This window comes from Ictalurus punctatus, chromosome 19, assembly GCF_001660625.3.
Source record: "Ictalurus punctatus breed USDA103 chromosome 19, Coco_2.0, whole genome shotgun sequence".
NCBI lineage: Eukaryota > Metazoa > Chordata > Actinopteri > Siluriformes > Ictaluridae > Ictalurus > Ictalurus punctatus.
Window position 1 is genome coordinate 17864252 of NC_030434.2, and position 18923 is coordinate 17883174.

Sequence of the window (18923 nt, forward strand, 5' to 3'; positions counted from 1 at the left end):
ACTCCTGATTTGGCCGACGTTGTCAGAAACAACTTACTTAAAGATGTAGTTGGAAAGGGTGCTAAACTGGTTCCCTCACGTGTTAGCAGCATTAGCCAAAATACAATGGCTAATTGCTTACGTTTGTGGAGGAGAAAGTGCGTAATGACGATTTCTGAGTAAAAGATAGAAATGCCTGAGTGAATAAGGGATCGATTTCAGACCCAGACAGGGGTTAAAATCACCGATAGTCGCTCATATGCTGGCATTTCTTAACGGTTTCCCCCTTCAGGAGGATTACTGAGCTATTTGTGCGCGCGCGTGAATAAACGGCCGCTGTTGCTCATATTTGGAGATGACAGGAGCGTCTGAGGAATTTCCCACAATGCACTTGTCATTACCTAACAAGTCCAGCACTGACTCTGCTGTCACACAGATGCAGCTCCGGGTTCACCTCAAACCAACAAGTTTACTTCTAACGCTCTACCTGGCCTTGGCGCTTTTCCTTTTTACTGGTAAGTCCCGTCTTTATTTACTCTTTATTACCGGATACTCAAACCTATATGTTTTGTTTTTAGCTAGCTGGCTAGCAAGCTATTGAGAATTTATTAGTCTTTTTTTGTCGGCGTGAACAAAAACGCTGTTGTCAGCGCAGTAGACGTCCTTTGGCGTAGCAACTGAGTTTTTACCTGTGTGTTATTTATTTCTATCTGCCTCTTATTACTGTTACTATAACCAGCTGGCTAACCTCACTGTCAGAGGTCGCATAGGCAACACTGTGTTGCTTGCTAGTTAGCTGACATAGCTAACTGCGCGTGCAGTGCCAGTGTGAACTGCTGTTGCTATGGGAACCAGCTAAGGAGTAATAGACGGGTGTTCGAGAAACGACTTGAACAGTTGTTCAAATATTCCTTAAACATCATAATGAATTATACAGGGTGTTTTACACATCAATCAAAACAATCATGGGGAAAAAAAATCCAGCTTCTTCAAAACACAGGCCGAGCTGGTAGACCATCTTTTCCAGCCTTAGGTAAGTTATGTTCCAGCTTCCTGCCTTACTGTTGTTGTTTTCTTAAAAGTCTACCTTACCCACTTAAAGAGATGTTGCATTAGTAGTGGTGTATACAGAACCCCTGATGTTACCACGGCTAGCTTTTTAACCCCAGAACTACCAGACAGAACATGCTTTTCATATAGATGCTCGATATCCGGTTACATTTCCAACGCAGGAATGCATATCCACTTGGATGAAAAAGAAACACTTGTTGCAGAGTTTACATAACATCAGCCGGTCTTTCCTACAGCCATCACAGCCATGTAAGGTCTTGTAAAGCTGCAGGAGCAACGAAATCTTACCTGGATTTCTGACCCTCTCTTAATGATTATTTCTTGCGTCCTCATGTCCAGATCTTAATGACAGCCCCTCTCGCAGAGGAAATAAAGACCATCTTGTATTGGACATGGCATTGCTTCAACTCCTGATGGTCTCTCTTCTTGAAATTTTTGAAAGTCTTGCTTTTAAGCCACAGTGACTCAGCATTTGTGCAGAAATCTATTTCTAGTATAGAAAGCACAAACCGGTCAACATTATTGATTGCTTTTGTAATATTCAGTTAGAATGATGATTTTTAGGTGTTTGGGCTGACAGGGAAAAAAAACCCTCCAGTTTGGAACAAACAATCTCTCTCTCTCACACACACACACACACACACACACACACACACAGGGTCAAGTGTAGAACCGAGCATACCCAGCTAATTATAACCTGTGCTACGAGCTCATGGTTGTTGTATTTTTAAATGTGGCCTCATTTAACACCAATAAATCAATGATACGAGTATGTTACGATGGCTCAGCTGAGTGAATGGTGCCAGTTCCTTAACCAGTTAAATTGCCTGTGAAATCATTCCTAAGGTTGTATACATATGTTGTTAATACTGAATAAATCTCCTAATAAAAATAAATGTATCCTATTTTTAACTCATTAACGATAGGGTCTATTTGAATACCAATGCTACTTGTCACATTAATGTTGTACAGTCATTAGATGAATTATTCAACAGTCATTAGCCCAGTAGATCTCTTCTGTCTCACAGTGTCACCCGTATAACCACTAGATGGACCTCCTTTCACATAAATTCCAGCCTTGCATCTTTTCTGCCTCTCAGATTGTGGTCCCTTTTCCTCAGTAGTAAGCTTTTTGTATATTAATTTTGCACTGGTGTAATGAGTCCTGTTAATTTAGATTACAATAGCACATTATAACGTTGCACATGTCTGATTCTGTAGTTTCACCCCACAGTGCTGAATGACCCTGGCCCGATCTTCTTCCTTTTAGCTGCACTATCTCTGCTTGAATTCACCACGCTATAGGTGCGATGGCGTGCCAACTTCTCCGCACTTTGGCCCCGGTGGCCATTCTACAGTACTCGAGGTCCGTTATGAACATTGGGCGACTGCTAAATGTCACCTCACTAGGTACTGTAACTTAAGATGTCTGTTTCTGTGACCAGTTGAGGGAGATCGCTAATGATGTCCTCAAAGTTTTAGTTTCTAAAACACCGGTCACAAGTGATCGTTATTATTATTTGTGTGTGTGTGTGTGTGTGTGTGTGTGTGTGTGTGTGTGTGTGTGTGTGTGTGTTTTGGTCTAAGACGAACCAGCTCCTTTCCTAATGAACCATCACACACAACACGGTGTATAATTTGCATTTACCCTCTCTACATTTAGGCCACAATTTGGCCATTGAAGGTTAGCTGACTTGAAGCTTAATTTATGTATGCAAACAAAATAGGTAGTGTCTTAGCCTCTAGGTAACATTGTCCATGTTGACAGTGTCTCAGTGTTTAGGCTAGTTACTTCCTGTCATCCAAAGTTCACTGAGGGTTTATCATGTGCTACAGCCAGAGGAGCCACTGATTTGATTATGGCCAGGAATTTTGCACATCTACTCCAATGTCATCCCAAACATGCGCTTTTCATGAAGACTCTCTGCTTTACACATGAACCCCTTTTTTTCCTTTTTCTTTTTTTTGTGTGTTAGCAATAGTCTATACAACTAAATGTCCTCACACACGTAAAATATTATTTATTTAGTTCTCATTTCTTTCATGCTCAAACACATCTGGTGTGCCAGGAAAAATGGTTAAGGTGTTTATTTGAAGTTTGTTTACCCAAATCTTGGTCTTCATGTACAATAGTTGTTTATAAAAGTGTTAACTCTTTTACCTTTTTAAATGAACTCCTGGCTTTTTCTTTAGCCTTCTTCTAATATTTGTGTTTGCTGCCTAAATCATTACTGTGTTGTATACCATATTTTCTTACCCTCTAGCGACTGCTGTGATTTAGAAAAGTTTCATAGATTGGATCATTCACCACAAACTGAACATGTGACCTCTGCATCATGTATAAAGGTTCAAACAGAATCTAAATGTTATATATATTTACCTGCACATTCATGCAGTTATCTAATCAGCCAATCAATGCAAAAAACAAAAACAAAAAACATACAGATACAGGTCAAGAGCTTCAGTTAATGTTCACAACAAACACCGGAATGGGGAATAAGTGTGATCTCTGTGACTTTAACCGTGGCATAGGTGTTCGTTTAAGTATTTCAGAAACTACTGACCCGTGTCCACCACCGAAAGCACCTACAATCGGCAGATGAGTATCAGAACTGGACCATGGTGCAATGGAAGAAGACGGCCTGATCTGATGAATCACATTTTCTTTTTCATGCGTGTGCATCACTTACCTGGGGAAGAGATAGCTCTGGGCTCTGCTGAGAAACCTTGGGTCTTGGTATTCAGGTGGCTGTTACTTTGACACGTACCAACTACCTAAATGTTGTTGCAGACCAAGTACACCCCTTCATGGCAACGGTTTTTCAGCCTCTTTCAGCAGGATGTACCCTGTCACACTGAAAATAGTTCAGGAATGGGTTGAGGAACATGACAAAGAGTTCAAGGTGTTGACTTGGCCTTCAAATTCTCCAGATCTCAATCTGATCGAGCATGTGTGGGATCTTCTGCACAAACATGTCTGATCCATGTAGTCCATACCTCGACAGACCAGAACTGTTTTGGTGGCACAAGGGGGGCCTATACAATATTAGGCGGTTGGTTTTAATGTTATGGCTAATCAGTGTGTATACATTTTACATTATTTTTATTCTAAGCATGGGTCTCTTATACTCTGGAGCTTATTATAGTCCAGAAAATACATCTCTTCTCCTGCAAAGTTTCTATTTAGACTGTGGTGTTTCATGATCTGCTCAAAACATTACTTGCTTTTTCTCATCATTTTTTTTTCTCATCAAAGGTCTTTCTGCTGCTTGAAAGATGCTGGTCATTTTAGGATTAGTCTCACTAGCCAGACCTCTAGCTTCATTAAGTATTTCAGAAACTGAATACAGAAGAGCTACTCTAGCACAAGCCACTGAAATATTTAATGCCGGCTGTAATAGAAAGGTGAAGGAAAGAACACAGTGTGTCACAGCTTGCTGCGTAGCTGCAGACCGGTCCGGGTGCTCGTGCTGTATGAGGCAATTTGACTGACAGGACAGATAACCTGTCGGTAAACACACAAGATTCTCATTTACTAACCAGTGACTGTTTAAAAAAAAAATTATCTAATATACTTTTAAAGACTGGACTCCATGAACCTTTTTTTCAGTCCAGTGACCTTAACTTGCTTCAAAATGTTCATTTGTGCTGCTGAAGGTTTTCTTTCCTACTGGAAATGGGCACACAGAAGTGTAGAGAGCTCTACTCAGACTGTAAACCTCAAGGAGCATTTGAGGTTGAGACTATCCTAAGGTTGACCGCTCTGCTGTACGTGTCCGACTCTGTGACTGACACTGCTGACTTGTGTTTTTATTTTTTCTGTCCTTCCCGTACCCCGCCTTTGTTTTGTTTTCTAGCCTGAGCCTGCTGTCCATCCTTCAGCAGCATCCACTGTGGTAGCGGCATCCATGTCTGGGTTCAATCTTCTGCATTTGGTGACCAAAAGCCAACCTGTTAAACTCAAGGCCTGCGGGCTTCCCTCAGGTCCACTGGAAGCTGTGTGTGTTGTGCAATGTGTGTAGCGTGCTCTGCCTCTGCGAGGTCTAACACACGCTTTCCTCTGTGTGTGCACTCGTGAGTCTTTGTGTGAGCAAGGGGTACATGATGACATCACTTACAGGAAAAGCCACCATGTGGATTTAGTGCCAGTCTGCCAACAAGATTCTGGTATTCAAAATCATATTTTGCACTTCAATAAGGAGCTCTAATATCTGACTTGGATTAGTGTACACTTGCAAATTGGAAAATGGCACCGTGAAATTGACCACCAGTTTAAAAAAATAAAATAAAATAAAATAAAATGGGGGAGGGGGTGCTTTTTCTGTATTTGACAACCCCTTGCTGCCGGATTTCATCATTCTCTTTCCTAGACTAGATTCTTCAGTTGCTCACGGATTAACATCTAACATTTTTCTTAACTTCCTTTAAGCTTGCATGCACTGCTGAGCTTCAAATTGTTTTGTTGTTTTTCATGAATTATGTGGTACTGAAATAGGTTCCGTACTGGTACTTGTCAGTAATCCCGGCTTTCGTAGTAGGTTGGGACAATTAAGACCGAAAATGCCTTTGCCCTAATGGATACATTAAACATTTGAGAAAATGTGCTGGAGAATATGAATCCAATGTCACTGAGCAAATTTTACAGGTTATTTAGATCTCTCTCTCACTCACACACACACACACACACACACACACACACACACACACACACACTTTCCCTTTCTGTGTAGGTCTGTTTAATAGGATCCAGAACTCCTCTCCCTGTGAGAATATGGGAGAGTTCTGTAAGGACTCCTCTCCTCTCCTCTCTACTCTACTCACTGGACAGAGAGCGACCCATCAATGGAGCCCATTCACCAAAGGGACCCTTTAAAGACCTCATTATTTCCTCCTTTCACATGGTTTCAATCTTGTGTGGAGGAATTCTCCACATAGCACAAGTGACAGGAGCTCCAGTCTCCCAACACCAAAGCAGGAGCACTGAAAATAACACAGTGGTGTTGAACCACCACGGGCCTCACATGCACAATGAAAGTAGTCTTTATCCAATTTAGGCGGGAGGCGGGGGTGGTAGGTAGGGAGGGATGGCTAAATTAGTATTAGCTGAAAATTAATTGGGATTATGTTGTATTTCACTGCATTCCGCAGTCAGCTTAATGTTGAATAGGGTCGGAATGCCTGTTACAAAATTTCAACTTGGAGTAAAACTATCTTTATGGTTATAAAAATCTATAATTCCATTATTTATGTATGAATGGACAAGCATTCAGCCAGTCTTCGATTTGCCCTCTAGATGTCACCATTGTTGCAGTGCTAGACAGCTTGTGTGCGTCTTCTAGTGCCAGTAGTGGTAGATATTTCCCCTTGATTAGAAATGTTGACACGGATGTTTACCTGTGGTAAGAACTTGTCTGTAAATAATCAAATTGTATACAGTGTAATACTTTGGCTGTAGCACATAATTTTCTGACCCAGTGTCACATGCTGTTCAGTTTTCCAGGCAAGAGTCAACATGGATGAATTCAATAAGGTCATCATATTACTCAGATCATATACTTTTGTTTATCGTTAATTAAAATTTCTCAGCAAGGACCCAGATTTCCACAATGGAGCATGTGTGCCTGATTAATGCGCTTTACAATTTTCAAGCATGACCGAGTGCATGCTTCTGCGTATAAATTTATGAGCGTGTGCATAAATGTGACCCGTACATCAGTACGGTGAACACTGACTCATGCTTGGAAATACGCAGAAACAGGTCGTCTTTAAACCTGCTGTAAGATGGCTTCGTTTGGTTTGCATATTCTTTTGCGGTGCAGATTTCAGTAGTGTGTGTGTGTGTGTGTGTGTGTGTGTGTGTGTGTGTGTGTGTGTGTGTGTGTGTGTTAGTGTTTTAACGTGCTGGACTTCAGGACACTGACTTGTATTTTACCCAAACTATTGTAGGGACATGCCACACCAAGAAGACCTGGCCCAAAAGCTTCTCTCCGGAAGAACTGAGGAAGCGCTTGACACCTATGCAGTACCATGTTACTCAGGAAAAGGGCACAGAGAGGTGAGACAATGCATGTGATAGAACAGAGGTTTGTCACTGTTACTATTTCTTAAGACTTATTCGGAACCTTGTAGGGTATGCATTGACGGACTCGATTATTATCTTTATCATGATTAATAATAATAATAATAATTCTTCTTTTTCTTTCTCTTCTTTCTTTTCCTCTTTCTCTTCTTCCTCTTCCTCTTCTTTCTCTTCTTCTTCTTCCTCCTCCTACTTCTTCTTCTTCCTTCTCCTCCTCCTCCTACTTCTTCTTCCTTCTTCTTCTTCTTCTTCTCCTCCTACTTCTTCTTCTTCCTTCTTCTTCATTTTCCTTCTCCTCCTACTTCTTTTTCTTCCTCCTCCTTCTTTCTCTTCCTCCTCCTTCTTCTTTCTCTTCCTTCTTCTTTCTTCTACTTTTTCTTCCTCCTTCTTCTTTTTCTTATTCTTCTTCTCCTCCTTCCTCTCCTTCTTTCTCTTCCTCCTTCTTCTTATTCTCCTCCTTCTTCCTCTTCTTCTTTTTCTTCTCCTTCTTTTTCTTCTCCTCCTTCTTTTTCTTCCTCCTCCTCCTTCTTCTCCTCCTCCTTCTTCTTCTTCTTCTTCTTCTTCTTCTTCTCCTTCTTCTTCTCCTCCTTTTTTCTTCTCCTCCTTCTTCTTCTTTCTTCTTCTTCTTTCTTCTTCTTCTTCCTTCTTCGTGATGTATATTGGGATTGCAATATCTTAGGGACAAAAATGGCTCTGAGAGTTCACCAGACTTTATAAATGCACCAATTTTGCAAAGGCATTTTAGAGACAATAGTTATATTTGCTTTTAACTTTGAATACTTATACGCAAGATGGCTACTCTGTCTATTCTGTTCTCCTTCAGTGTCGATTGAGCAGGTCCAGAACCATTAAAGCAACGTTCAGTGCAATACGAGCATACGTAGTGTAACAGACTGAACAAACTAAGAGCTGTGTTCTCAATTCTACATACTTTCATGCTATTTTAGACAGTGTTTACATATCAACACCAACCAATTTCATCATTGGGTTAGTGAATAAATAAAAACATTTTGTAGCTTACAGGCCTACTGAAAGGTTGGTTTTGTTTACAAATCTACTTGTTCTAATTGATGAGTAAATATTCTCATAACATATGCTCATGACAAGTCAACAACAGCTAAAGGTTTTAAAGAGAAACTCCAAAAAATATTGGACAAAGATGTTTTTGGCTCTGACGTGCCATCTAGTGGATAACGCTTTTAATCCTCATAATGTACGAAAGTTATGATTGTGAGAACAGTGCATTCGTGTAGCAGCTGCATATGCACACAGTCACATGTCGGGTATAATCCTGACCTGAGGTTCCATTGCCTTTAGATGGTTTCATATTTACTGCACTAACACACACTAATGCATCATTCAACAGCAATTAAATAATGCCATAAAAACTGAACATAGTGGGTTTCAATGTTTTTTAAAAAAAAAAAAAAAAAAAAAAAGCATAGTGGAAAGATCTTAACGGGTTTTTTTTTTTTTTTTTTTAAAGGAGGTTTTAAAAATATAAGTTTTGTTCTCATAGGACCCACTGACAAATTGCAGCTTTAGATAACCGAAATGTTTTTAATTGTATTTTGCAGCCCAAAAGAGTACAAATATTAATAGCCCCCCTTTCCCTAATGGTTTTAGTATGTTTTATACTCTTTATTCTAACCTTTTGGGTGTTAAAAAAAAAAAAATCTTCTTGGTTTTCAAGAGCTACACAAATATTCAAAATATCCGCCTTAGTGATTTATGTCTATGAAACGCATCAGAGATTTGTCACATGAGCTTTCTGTATTGCTGGATGGATAGTTACCTCCTGACTGAGCTTGTTGCCGTCTCTGTTTGGCCTGTCTGGGTTAAGGAGACGAGAGCGTGGTCAAATGCGTTGACGATGCCAGCGTGCAAACCATGTCATGTTTGCAGAGAAAAAGACAGAACTCTGTTACTTTTTCCCCCTTCTCTGGTCGGGTTCGGCCACAGCAAAGCACACGTGGGGAAAGTATTTATCGGCCCATTGGCAGGAGGAATGTGAAAAATGCCCCAGGCCCTGAGTCTGCGTGTGGGTGAGGGTGTTGAGTTTTCTGAGGCCTGCGGCTTGCAGACGATCAGAGGTTACAAAGCCAAGCTGCTCCCCTTTTAGATATTCCCTCTCTCTGCATGTCGCCCTCACTGCAGCTTGATCTAACCCAGCCATGTTCAAGCAGATCAGCCTCTTAAGCATAGTGGTGATTAAATTGTTTATAAATCATCTTGAATTTCATGACACTCTTAACCAGATGTGTTGAGCAAGAATAACAAAATGCAGTTTGTTAACAACCCACAAAAATGTTTGGTTGACATGTCTATGGTAAAAGGTTTTTAGGTCAATGAAGATAGATTTAGCAAGTGTAAAGCATCTTAAAATATTGAGTAAGTCTGTATGTAGAGCATGTAAATAATTAAACTCACCTTTGTACATTTTAGTGCTTTCAGGGGAGAATATACAGACCACAAGGAGGAGGGGACATACAGGTGTGTTGTCTGCGGCGCCCCTCTGTTTATGTAAGTGGTTTTTTTTTTATTAAACGTTCACTATTTTTAAGAATCCTTTTGAATGATTGTTAGTAATTCTCATAATTCACCTCCTGTCCAGCTCACACCATGTAATATCATTACTTTAATCTAGATTAGAGCTTAGGAAACCCTTCACAGCTTGCTGACAACATATTAGGAACAGAGTGCTGTCAGTTGTTTTATATGTTCGCTGTGTGTGGAACACTGTCGATCTCTGATCCTGTGTGATTGGTGGATTTTGGCTCCTCCACACGTGGCCCAGCTGCAGCGCGAGGTTAACTCTACCTGACAGGGTGTCCGAAGGCAGTCCAGGAGCCATTACCAGGTCGCCTTTTTCCCACAGCTCACTGGAGAGCTTCAAAGGATGCCGAATTTATGGCTTGCATTAACCCATATCTTAGGAACAATGTTCTCAAAGAAGACAGACAAACCCTTCATACTTCCCTCCCATCCTCCAAACTATGCGCTCAGAGAGCACAAATTGCCTACTTATTGCTCGCTAGATATTTCCCAAGTTCAGGTTTTTTTTTTTGTGGAGGGGAAAAAGGAAATAGAGAAAATGAAACACTCGGGAAAGAGTTGGCTTTGTAATGGAAGATTGAGCTCAGCGTTGGACCGTGACTTGACATTAGAGAAAAATAGTCCCCCATCAGGTGTAATCCTTTCTTTCTCTGAACCTGTTGTTAGACAGCTCAGCTCTGAAGAGTTCAACTATTCCTACCCTAATATATATATATTTTTTTTTTGCAGGTCAGACAAGAAATTTGATTCTGGCTCAGGTAGGTTTCTACCAAACTCTCTAACTAGAGCAATGAACTGTATTTTAAGGATGTGGATATCTAATGTATAGATATCTTAGCACCCAGTTTATAAGGGAATGCACACTCATTCATTTTATTCAGTGCTGTTTTATATGAATACTTCTGAACTTACTTTTTGAAATCTTCCATTTGCTTGAATTTTTTTTAGTCATATTGAAGTGCTGCACTTTAAGAATGAAATACGTGTCTGTATCTATACAAAAATATAAACTTGCTGCCTTTGACCCCTCTCACTCTCTCTCGCTCTCCCTCTCTCTCACTGTGTTGCTCATACTCCTCTGAAGGGAGAGGTTGACCTTTTTTGCCCTCTTTATGGTTGATTGCAAGGCCGAATGTGTACTCAGTCTGCTGTCTAATAAGGCAGTGTGGGCTACAAACGTTCACATTCTTATTAATCTACTTGCGTGAAGTAGGCTAACACACTGACTTTAATAAGCTCGCAAAATATCCAGCCAGCTATTTTAATGAACGCTATCTGTGTCTGAGATTAATGTATTGCCAGTAAACTTTAGGTTGCTGTCAGTTGTAATCCTTTGGAAATTCCCAGTTCTTAATTTGTTCACATCAAACAATGTTATTCCATTTCATTTGCAATTACTTCATAACTCTGAGCAAGATTTTTTTTTTTATCATACTGGATAAATATGAATATGTTTAGTTTACAAGAACCATGCCTTAGAGTTTTGCACCACTTTTTAGTACGCAGTCTTGGAGTTTTAAGCTTAGTTAGGCCTCTGCAGTGTGTTAAAGGTCACAGGCGTGGGCCCAGTGAAATGTATTATTTCAAATTCGTTTAGATTTTTTTTTTTTTGTGGCAGAGCATGACACAATACGAATACTATTCTGGGAACAGTTTGTTAATGTCTCACAGCTCTGCAATCCAAAACATTTTCTCTTGTGGTGTTATGTACGCTATTTTTATTCCGTCTCCGTTCAACCTACAAGCATGCATGAATTCCCCACAGAAAACAACCTGTAATAGGAACCATGTGGGCCCACAGTGAAAAATAGGATTTTTCCTTGCACCGAGTGATTTCTGTCTTCACTGCAGAGACCAGAGCCAAACCTCCTGCGTTGTATGCAGCCCGTGTTGCAGGCCAGCCTCATATAGACTCAATTTCCTGTTTTGTTAGAGCACTTCTACACTGCTCCATTCACTGCTCTGCTCAGTCCACCGATAAAGCTCCATTAGATCAGTGCAGAAACGATCCACCGGGATTCTCCTGCTCTGACTCATAGGATTTCTATATTCCCCCCGAGAGCTTCCTGTGTCTGAGTGGAATTTTGTGGCTTTGTAGTTGTGGCCAAGCACTGCCTCCCTAGCTAGGGAGGAGGAAAGGGGGGAGAGGGTGGCTGAAGCGTGCTGGGTCTGGGATTGGGGAGCGGCAGAGCAGGGAGGGGGGGACGAGGAACTGCCTGGCTCTTTTAACCACAGATAGCATCGCAACAATGAACTGTCTCCTATGAGCCTATCGACTCTGTCATGATCACATCAATAATACTACTTTTGCTAATGATGCGACTGTGCAACCTGGAGCAGTTTTGTGTCAATGAGATCTCGCGCTCCATGGGATCCCTGGGATAAGCCCCTGTTGATGTTCTGCATATGGTCTCAACAGTCAGGGCCCCATGTCTAGCTGGCTGAAAGGAAAAAGCCTCTAGAATTACCAGTGCATGGTACCGCTTAGCAATTAAGAAGGAACATGCTGTTGGTTATTGAACTTGGGGTGAACAACAGGATAAAGCTGGGGAGGTGGAAACTTGAGGGAGGTTTATTTTCAACACAGACCTCTTCTCCTGCTTCCCTATACCATTTTTTGTTTTATAAATAAGTTTTTTAATCTGTTTCGAATCAAGTCAGACTTAAGGATAGAATGACTAGAGAGGGAGAGGGAGAGAGGGAAGGCTTGCCGTGTCAAATATTTTTCATTGTTACATGCACTTCGCCTGCCAACTTTTACTTCATAACCTCTGAATCAGCGGCTATTGTGAATGACTAATTCGAACTCTAATTGTTTCAAACTGTTCTGCGTGATTTGAGAATTTGCAAGAGCCATAAGTCATATTTCATTGCACCACATAGATATGAAGCAAAGTTATCTCGGTCCATGAAGCAAGGTTATCAACTGCGATTACTGTTTATATTAATGTAGACTGTTTTTGCTGGGGAAGACTACATACGAATATGAATGTGTTTGCTGAAGCAGTACGAGAGCGAGAGCTCCACAGCTTCCTCTCCTCCAGACTCTCCAGCTACCCAGGAAGCCATGAGGAGGACCACCCATGAGCCTGCATGGCCACTCTTTCCATTCGCTCCCCTTTTAGAGAGCTGAAATCTTCCACATAAAAGCCATGCGGTACCGCGATAGCCTGCCACACCAAGGATTAGGCAGACATTTTCTATGACTTTTATTTGACTTCCTCAGCTTTTGGTTAGACTGTAACCACCTGTAACAACGTGTGGTACATAGAAGTTCTCTGTCTCTGGTGGAGAGTGTACCATATTCGTGTGCCATTTTCCTTAGACGTTAATATTACATTTGTCATGTTAAACGGGAAAACCTAGGACACTATGTTCGTTTCCTTTAAAAAAAAAAAAAAAAAAAAAAAAAAAAAAGCGAATCCTGAGACTCTGAGCATGCTGATATGTGCTTTACCTTTAATAAAGGCCACTGCTTCATTCTGTCCTTTAATTACAAGGCAAGCAAGGATCTCACTAAGCAATGAAAAGAAAGTTGGAGAGGGGCTATGCCAAACATCTAGTCTGGAATGAGTTACAAAAATAAACGCTTAGCGGCGGTTTGGCAGGGTCCGATAAAAAGACACTCCAAGTGCTAAGACAGCGAGGGGAAAGCCAAGATGTAGTAGGGGAATTCCATTCTATTGGTACTTCCAGGTTGGAATAAAAACAAGGATAAATATACACACACCACAGGTTTTCAGATTAACAGTGCATACCACAACAACATCCTTCCATTTTTTTTTTCTATTTTTTTTTTTTAATAGGATGGCCATCCTTTTTTGATCTGATCAAAGAAGAATCAATAACACTGACAGATGATTTCTCTTATGGCATGCACAGAGTGGAGACTAGCTGCAGTCAGGTATGTTACTTATGAGCAAACCAACAAAAACATTTGATTTACCACAGGAAAATAATGACTGGGTAATAGATCAGTTGAATGTAATGCTAACATGATTAAATTCTGTACAAGTGAAATGAACTTTGTGCATATTTTCAGTGTGGTGCTCACCTTGGACACCTCTTTGATGACGGCCCCCAGCCCACTGGGAAGCGCTTCTGCATAAACTCCGCCTCACTCAACTTTCAGCCAAAAAACGTTGCTCCTGAAGGGGCAGAACCAAGTGGTGCCACAGGCCAATCGTCATCTTCTAGTAAGAGTGAGCTTTGAGGGGAATTTTGGTAGACCAGTCAAGTATTAGGACGGATATCCTTTAGAGTTCACTCCTGGATGACCAGGTTCAGGTAAAGCCTGATGCATTACAGGTGAGCCTAGCAATAAGACAGGTATGTCCTCCACCAACCAGAAAGCTATTTAGTAGCAGTACTTTAAACAGCATTATTTCAATGGCCTTGACTGATCTGCTCTACTAGTGAGTCACCCATAAATATCCCCCTATTACAGAGATGCATGTTACCTGAAACGGCTCTCCAGGAAATCTACTGTGTGCTACTGCTTTTACCATCTATCAGTGGTTTTGATAGAGCAAGACTATGGACCGTGAGATTTTTCTTCTCAAAATATATAGTGGAACATTGTTGCTTGGAAATGAACTATATATGTGTACTTTCACAGAGCGATGTGTTGTTTTTGAAGTGATATTTGATATCGGGAGGTCGTGGGTTTAAGGAAAATGCTATGCAAAGTGCTCCTGTGAGCGGTAAAATAAACACCAAGTAGAGAACAAAGCATTCTTTCAAATAAAATGGAACATATGACAAATGTTTAGTCTGAACACAAATGTAGCTTGAATTTTAAGGATGGGTTTTTTTGTCTTCCTGCTTGTAGTGCCTCCTTTTTCTCCTTGCCTTGACTTTTTTTTGGGGGGGGGGTTGATTTACAGATGGTGTTGACAGTTGTGATTAAACAATTATTATTGAGTCCTATATGGCATACCTTGTGTTGTGAATTCATCTGAACATTTAAACGCACAGACCTACAGAACTTAAGGTATAAATGTCTGAGGAATGGCATTTGGTTTAATAATGTCTTTTTGTCATCATGTCATCATGTAATTTCTGAATTGGGTGTTACAGCTACTCCATAGAGATAACCAGTCCACCAGCTTTTTGATGAATATATACATGCTGAGCAGTTTAGTAGAGTGATCTTATATTAGGCCATTAAAACCCCAAGGTTACCATAATAATCTGATGTATTAGTCTGGCATAGCTTTCTAAGCAAAATAACAAATTCTAACAACAGCATCTTCAAATTGCTGAGCTACTAAACCAAAATAGTTCAATAATATGTGGAAAACTTCAATTGGGGAGGGAAAACAGAAAAGGCATGCAAATAATTGGGGTATTAAAACTTATCATTTTTCATCGTAATCACAGTAATGAACGTAAATCTTAAGCTTTAATCTAGCTGGTCTAAAATGGTTTGGAGCCATTTACAATTTTCCACATCAGTAGAAATTTATAACAAAAATGTAACACATTTAAAATGATGACGTTTATTAGTCAGACTTTTCCCACACTGATCATGTTTGCATGTATAACTGATAATATATATGTTACCTGAGTTCAGAATTTCACATTGAGCAGAATATGGCCCAACTCCAAGCCAATCAGAGGCTTGAACTATATCAATATTTATCTGTTGTTCCACTTCCCTTTGAAGCTGTTCGACAGAGAGCTTTTAGTTTCTTGAATGGAAGGTCAATGTTTGTTCGGGTGCTGTGTAAATGTGTCACAGACGTGCTGAAGAGACCAACGTAAGATGTTACTCCTGGAACTGATAGCATGCTGGAAAACCAGGCAAAATGAACAAAACCTGTAAGAGGTCCTGCACTTGGCTTCTTTCTTCTTTTAAGATCCCTTTTTTAAAGCCAAAATAAACAACCCAACCAAAAAAATTTTACCTTTATTTTCTGTCATTCATGGTCAGCATCAATAACCATGTTCACTCCTTTTAATTCCATATTGCAACTCAATATATATTTGTAGTAGCACAAATTGAGACACGTGAATGATACGGGCAGATTTGATCAAGTGTTACATATACACTATGAATTTACACATTTTCAAACAAGGGTAATATTCTAAACAAGTATTACTGATGTCACCATGGTTGCATAGATGGTTTAGATGCTTACAGGTCAAAGTATTACCCCCTTATAAAGTATATTTTATTTTGGAGCGCTATTGATTGGAGAATGTCAGGAGATTGTCACCTCAAGGTACCATTGCAGAGAAGTCCCAGGTACCCTGAGAGCTTTTTTTTTTTTTAGGACGGGTGGGTGTTGGTGCTCTTGGTGGGTGGCTGGAAGTGCTCCAGAGCTCTGCAAGGTGACGTAAGTCCTGCTCACCAGCCTCTCTGCTCTACTGCTGTTTAGAGAACAGAGTGGCCACCCTTACTCCGTGAGTGTGGGAAAAGTTGTCTGACGGGTCCGGCGCTGAGTGTGTTTACGTTACGAATGCAATAAAGAATATTTACAAGTCAGGTGTGTTTAGACTGGGGGACGATGGTGTAGGGGAAGGCCTTTGGCTGAGGGTATAGGTTTTGGGGGGTGGGCAGCTGGAGTCTCTCAAGCCAATTTTCAACATCATGTCGTCTTTTCCCCAGAAAGCAAACAATCATGTCATTTACAGAGCGGCAACGGTCATGAAAGACATTTTATGGATGTCACAAAATTTGTGCTGTCTTTTGAACCAGTGCTGCAAGTCTGCCTATTATCGCCATTAAACTTTGAAACAGCTTGGACAACCTTATGCTAATACTTTTAGAGCAATACGGTTCTGACGGCATAGGTATCTCTCAAATGGTTCCTATTCTTTAATTAATTTTTACTGTGCTACCACAGTAGGTGGTGTTAATCTGGCAGCACCATTAGGAAGCACCTGGGAAAGATTAGCCCAAACACAAGGACACATACCAGCAGCACTGTCGTCACAAAGTACAGTCTGTAAACTCCAAAATCTAGAGGCTGTTCACCACGTAAACATGTACCTACAGTTCTGGAGCCACTACTGGTCAGGCATACCTAACGCTACAGTGCTCATGATAGCTTTGCTTAGACTGTGAAAGTCTGCACAAGGTATTGTATTTTACTAAAGATTTCTAACAACATTGAGGTCCTTTTTCAGGATGTACAGCATTTTATATTTCATTTCAAGGGTTTTGCTTTATTCTACCATCATACACTATATGGACAAAATTTTTTGGACACCTGACTGTTCCACCCATATATGGGCTATCCCCAAACTGCTGACACAATGTTGGAAACACACAAGTGCATTGGTGGATGGTGGTGATATTAGACGGGAGGGCTAAAATCTATCAACAGTTAAACTATTAGGGTTGACCAATATATTATAGCCTCGATCTATCAACTTTTAGTTTCTCCTCCAAATGCATTTTAGAGGGAATGAGGACATAATGAATAAAGTATCCACCTCGTCCACGTTCATTACACCTGTGACTGAGTCCGTACACCTAATGATGACGTATTACAAAAATGTTACAAAAATTTTCTAAAAGTTTATAGCCCAAATTAAGCTTAAAAGTAGGGGTGTGTCACTCCGTATAATCACCTGGCACGACTGTCACTTATTGGCTGCATGAATCTACAGCGCTGAGCTTGTTAGGTTTAGCATTTCATACCATTCTGTGTGTTTTTCTCATGACCGCTGGTGGTGCCGGTGCACTTGGTTTAAAAAACAAAAAACAAACAAAAAAAAAACTTTATTAACCACAAATAAGGCAATATGGATGCCAACAACGAAGCCTTCTACTGAAACTTTTGTAATCTTAGAAAGACAAGCGGGCTTAGCCCTGCTAAACCATTATTGACACAAGCCGCCCCTCCAAAATTGTATCTTTGCATGCTGTAACGTTACAATTTCCTTTCACTGTAAATAAGAGGCCCAAACTCCATGAAGACATAGTTTGCCAAGGTTGGAGTGGAAGAACGTGAGTGGCCTGCACAGAGCCCTGACCTCAACGCCTCTGAATACCTTTGGAATGAACAGGAATGCTGCCTGCACCCCAGGACTCCTCACCTGACATCAGTGGCTGACTTCACTAATGCTCTTGTGGCTGAATGGGCAAATCCCCACAGCCACGCTCCGAGATCTAGTGGGAAGACTTCCCAGAAGAGTGGAGGTTATTATAACAGCAAAGGGGGGACTAAATCTTGAATGGGATCTTCAAAACGTACATATGGGTGTGATGGTTAGGTGTCCACAAACTTTTAAAACCATAAAAACAAAAAGAACTCCTCTGAGTGCACATTGCTGCTTCTCAGTATACACTCTCCAAGAGCATTAAGGAGGCAGAATCTGCAATATATGTTACAATTTAATTGGGCTCTTCTGATATCACAGTCTATTTGATCAGCCAAACTTATCTTCTCTATCTTGTGCTTATTACCACCCTAAAACCTCTTTACCATCCAGGAGTCTTAAAAAACAACAACTCCCTCTCCCACAATTAAGACATTCCAAATGGCTAATTGCAGAGGCAAAGAAGGGGAGGATGAGCTACTACATCGAAAGTGGGAAGGAAAAAAAACTTCTCTTTTTTTTTTTGAATTGTGAGCTCGGCGAGCATTATCAAGCAGCAGGCTGATAGATGCGATGCAACTCCTCTCCTCCAGAAAAGTCAATGATCTCATTTTGGCTCTGTTAACTCCTGCCAAATATTTCCCTTTTTCTTTCCGGCGAGCAGTGTGGGGGCAGCGGGACAGAGTCTGCCTGTGGCCTTGCTCCAAATGATGCAATTTGACAGAAACCACATGAAGAGCCTGGTGCTGGGCCACAGAGTGGCCAGAGGCCTGGAGCGTGGAGGCAGCACTCAGCGGCACTGCACACACTCAGTCTCTCACATATCTAGTGGGCCTTTCAGCTGATTAGTTCCAAATGTGCATTGTCCGAGTAAGGCTGCATTACTGGAGCACAGTACCAATCAGAAAATAATCATTAGACCAAAAAGAAAAAAGCAGAACGAAATAAACTCTTTTCTTAATTGGTGGCCAGGTCAGCTGCTCCCATGCTGTTTTTCATAAGCCTGTGAGGTTTGCATTATAATTTCTTATGCACTTAGCTAAAACAAAAGTATTTAAAATGGGGAGGGGGGATGATTAGAACATTTTCATACATCAATAAAAATGAGCATATAAATGAACAGAATCGAGCTAAAATAGTACAAATTCATGATGTAGAATCTAGATAAAATAGTACAAATTCATTG

The 18923-nt window shown here is 40.7% G+C and overlaps 1 protein-coding gene across 6 annotated transcripts; it reads left to right on the forward strand.

Moving 5' to 3' along the window:
* The first annotated feature begins 319 nt into the window (after nt 1-319).
* Nucleotides 320-14614, forward strand: msrb3 (methionine sulfoxide reductase B3). 6 transcript variants are annotated; one of them, XM_017494233.3, is made up of 7 exons: nt 378-494; nt 2321-2460; nt 6997-7105; nt 9575-9652; nt 10415-10443; nt 13492-13589; nt 13728-14614. In XM_017494233.3, exons 2-7 carry the CDS (start codon nt 2361-2363, stop codon nt 13896-13898), a joined length of 585 nt encoding a protein of 194 aa, XP_017349722.1. In that variant the 5' UTR covers nt 378-494; nt 2321-2360; the 3' UTR covers nt 13899-14614. The 6 variants fall into 6 exon arrangements, with proteins under 6 accessions (XP_017349719.1, XP_017349722.1, XP_047018240.1 ...); XM_047162284.2 differs by lacking the exon at nt 2321-2460 and adding an exon at nt 4908-5064 and having other exon boundaries at nt 379-494; XM_017494235.3 differs by lacking the exon at nt 2321-2460 and adding an exon at nt 4908-5034 and having other exon boundaries at nt 379-494.
* Nucleotides 14615-18923: the final 4309 nt, after the last annotated feature.

Excerpts from the sequence above, each read along its gene's own strand:
- msrb3 (XM_017494230.2), top strand. The coding sequence starts at position 335 with ATGACAGGAGCGTCTGAGGAATTTCCCACAATGCACTTGTCATTACCT. Across the intron at positions 495-6,996 it reads GGCGCTTTTCCTTTTTACTG|GGACATGCCACACCAAGAAG; the intron begins GTAAGTCCCGTC and ends AAACTATTGTAG. Across the intron at positions 7,106-9,574 it reads CAGGAAAAGGGCACAGAGAG|TGCTTTCAGGGGAGAATATA; the intron begins GTGAGACAATGC and ends TGTACATTTTAG.